Source organism: Hipposideros armiger, unplaced genomic scaffold (assembly GCF_001890085.2).
Source record: "Hipposideros armiger isolate ML-2016 unplaced genomic scaffold, ASM189008v1 scaffold_284, whole genome shotgun sequence".
NCBI classification, from domain to species: domain Eukaryota; kingdom Metazoa; phylum Chordata; class Mammalia; order Chiroptera; family Hipposideridae; genus Hipposideros; species Hipposideros armiger.
In genome coordinates this window covers 2,078,508-2,081,745 of record NW_017731634.1, presented here as the reverse complement: position 1 = coordinate 2,081,745, position 3,238 = coordinate 2,078,508, and the positions used below count along the sequence as shown (strand labels likewise).

General features: G+C 67.9%; 1 protein-coding gene across 2 annotated transcripts; it reads right to left on the bottom strand.

Annotated features, from left to right (window-relative positions):
• Positions 1-618: 618 nt before the first annotated feature.
• HES4 (hes family bHLH transcription factor 4) lies at positions 619-2,813 on the bottom strand. Of its 2 annotated transcripts, XM_019658423.1 has the most exons (4): positions 2,520-2,775; positions 2,343-2,438; positions 2,153-2,240; positions 619-2,051 (listed from the first exon to the last, which is right to left on the bottom strand). In XM_019658423.1, exons 1-4 carry the CDS (start codon positions 2,625-2,627, stop codon positions 1,666-1,668), a joined length of 678 nt encoding a protein of 225 aa, XP_019513968.1. In that variant the 5' UTR covers positions 2,628-2,775; the 3' UTR covers positions 619-1,665. The 2 variants fall into 2 exon arrangements, with proteins under 2 accessions (XP_019513968.1, XP_019513967.1); XM_019658422.1 differs by having other exon boundaries at positions 2,343-2,813.
• Between the last annotated feature and the right edge of the window lie 425 nt (positions 2,814-3,238).

Sequence of the window (3,238 nt, the reverse complement as noted above, 5' to 3'; positions counted from 1 at the left end):
GAGAGCATGATGACCCAAGTTCCAAGAGCTTTCCTTCCCCAGGGGCCCTTCTCCTTTTGACCACACAGGTGAAGAGGTCCCTCTTTTTCCTGCAGGGTGTGTGGGGCTCAGCTCCTGCTACCCACCCAATAGCTTCACAAAGCCCCAGGCCCTCCTCCCTTTTTCTGCACTGAGGCCCTCCCTGAGCAGCAACCCTGCCCCAACCAAGCTGAGCTGCCAGCTCCCCCAGCACAGACCCTCAGCAAGGCTCCACTGAGGAGGGCCTCCCAGGGACAGGGCCACTGAGTGTGATTGTCCAAGGGTGCACACCTGGCCCACACTGCTGCCACCATCTAGGCCCTGGACGCTCAGGGCGTCAGATGGGCAAAGCAGCCAGAGCAGAGGGTGACTGTGTTGGTGGGGACTGGGAGGTCCCTGCCAGGTAAGCATGGCCTCACCCAGGAGGGCCCAGGTGAACCCTGCCCATGGCACAGATACGGAAGCTGCTGGAGGAGCAGAGCAGCCTCCGGCAGTGACTCACCCTCTTCCGCCTTGATGGACCCTGGCAAGGCAGGCGGCAGCCAACCATCTGATGACCTGGGCTGCAGCTGGGACACGGATGTTGGCTCAGTCTCAGGTGGGCTCAGCGTGACACACACCAGTCTCAGCTTGTGTAACTTGGACCACCCCTCATGGCACCTGGAGCACAGCCCCCAGCAGCTGCTGGGGGGACCTGCGAACCAGGACAGTGATTCCAGGGCCAGTATCCAATCCGCCTAGTTTTGCTGCCTAGTATTATACGCTGACGCGTAGCAGGGGCTGAGGACCAAGCATGGACGGGATGAACCCCCAGCCCCTTGCCGCTAGGGGGGCCCTCCCCTCCCAGGGCAGGGCCGGCCATACAGCAGGACTGGGCCCTGGTGGAAGAGCACCCCCTGAGCCCCAGCACAAAGCGACCTGTGCCAGCCTCGCCCCAGTTCCCTGCCCTGGAGACTCTGATGCCCTCTCCTGTTTGCACCTCCCTCCTGAGCAGACGCTGGCCTGGGACAGGCTCAGTCCATGGGGTGAGGGGACACAGGCGGCTTGGTGCTGAACCGTGAGAACAAAGCAGGAGGTGGATCAGACCAGAACTCAAGCTTCAGGGCATGGCCACCCTTCAGCACAGCTCAGCGGCCCAGGGCCAACCACGCGAAAAGACAACTCTCCACCGTCCAGCGTCTCCAGGAGTGGGGAAAGATGCCTTAAAAAAAACTTGCCCTGTGAGGCAAGTGCTTCCCAACAGTAGGATGCAGTCTGAAAAACGTGGTTACTGTCACCTTCCTGCCTGAACCTCCCGAGGGACCTGGAACCCCCACCTCAAGGCGGGTCGCTGGCTCTTGCGCAGATGCGGGAAAACGCAAGCCGCGGGCGGGCCCACGCGGCGGCGCTCCGGCCGGGCCGGGCGCGGGGGCGGGGGCGGGGCCTGGGGACGAGGCGGGGCCAGGCGTAGGGACCAGCGCGACGCCCCACCGCCGCCGCCAAGGACCACAGCCGCAGGCGCTGCCGGACTGGACTTCACAGAAAAGACTAAAACAAACATAAAACTCTGGACGCGGCCTCTGGAAATACATATTCCCTGGAACAGTCTCAGCAAAGGCCGCGGCCCTAGAACGGGGCGGCCTCCGCCACAGTCCGAGGGCCGTGGTCTCACCGCAGCCACGGCCTCCAGGGCACGCCGGGGCCCTGCGGCCCCGCCCTGGGGGCGGCGTGGGGCGCCCGAGTCAGGCCAGGCAGGAGCGGCAGCGCGAAGGTGGCCGCGGGGCGCAGCACGGGGAAGAGGCCATCGAATGCCGGCAGCTGCTGACGACCCGCGTAGGCCTCGGGCGCCGGAACCTCTGCAGCGGGGGGCGGGGGGGCCGCGCAGCGCGAGGGCCCCAGCTGGCCCAGACAGGCCGCCAGGTGGCGGAGCAGGCGACAACGCACGTCGGCCGGGACGCCCTCGCAGCCCGCCAGGAAGCGATTCACTTCGGCCAGACACTCGTTGAAGCCGGCGCGGTACTTGCTCAAGACGGTGGGGTCCACGCTGAGCGCGGCTGCGGGGGCCAGTAGGGGACAGGTGGTCGGTGCCCGCGGCAGTCATCCGGCGCGCTTCCCCGTCCCCTCTGCGTCCCCGCCGCTGCAGCCCGCGCCTCACCTGTCACCTGCACGCGCCGCAAGCTCTGCAGGTGCCTCACGGTCATCTCCAGGATGTCCGCCTTCTCCAGCTTCGAGTGGCGGGAGCACTGGGGGCAGGGCCAGTGTGGGCGACTTGCGGTCCAGTAGTGCCCCCAAGCCCCCGGCTCCGAGACTCGGCGCCTCGATCTCACCCCCCACCCATGACTTACGTCTTTCCTGAGTGCGTCCAGAATAAGGGTCTTGAGCTGAGCGAGGCTCTCGTTGATGCGCGCTCGGCGCCTCTTCTCCATAACCGGCTTGGAGGACTGCGGGTGAGGCAGTGGCTGAGTCCCACGTGGGTCCATCCCCACCCCATGTCCCCCAACCCATGCCCCGCCAAGTCCCACCTTTCGGTGCTCGGCCGCGCTCCGGGGCTTGCTTGGGGTTCGGCTGGCTCTGGCCGACGCTCCTGTCAGCGGCGAAGCTCTCGGCTTCCCCGTGGTGTCTGCAGGCATGGTGCGCCCCCGCGCCTCCCGGTATCCCGCGGAGCGCGCCGCCAAGGGCCGAGGGCGGGCGCACGGCGTCCCGCGTCCCTCTCGAGCGGGTCCCAGGCGTCAGGCCCGCGCGGGCAGCCAGCCTCGGGGCTATTTAAGGAAGACCCGCCGCGGGGTGTGTGAACCCGGCTCCGCATTCTTTCCCACACTCGCGCCAGCCAATGAGCGGCTGCGCTCCGCCCTCACTCCCCCAACCCGGCGCAGGGCCGCCCGCCCCCGGCCGCCGCCCCCGACAACTGTCAGTCACGCTCTGGCTCCCGGCCCACCAACCCCGCGGGTGACAAAGGGAGGCTGGAACACCCCGCCCGCGCCCGCCGCTGGCATCGACGAGGCGGGAAAAATCACCGCGCCGCCGCGTTCCGAGAGGCGCGCCAGGAGGAGGCCTTTCCAGGCCAGCCCGGGCCGCGGGTCCCCGGGGCTGGGCCGAGTTGGGAGGCTCACCTTCAGGTTGAACTGGGGCCCAGGGCGGGGTGGGGCGCAGAGCTCACCGCGGGCGGCGCGGGAAATAGGAGAGGAAAATCTGCGAGGAGAGCCGAGTCAGACGCCCCCGAGGAGTGGGCGAGCCTCCGCCA

Coding starts and splice junctions, on each gene's coding strand:
- HES4 (XM_019658422.1), bottom strand. CDS start 2,627: ATGCCTGCAGACACCACGGGGAAGCCGAGAGCTTCGCCGCTGACAGGA. Junction 2,241..2,342: donor TGGACGCACTCAGGAAAGAC/GTAAGTCATGGG, acceptor CCCTGCCCCCAG/TGCTCCCGCCACTCGAAGCT. Junction 2,052..2,152: donor GCGGCGCGTGCAGGTGACAG/GTGAGGCGCGGG, acceptor TGGCCCCCGCAG/CCGCGCTCAGCGTGGACCCC.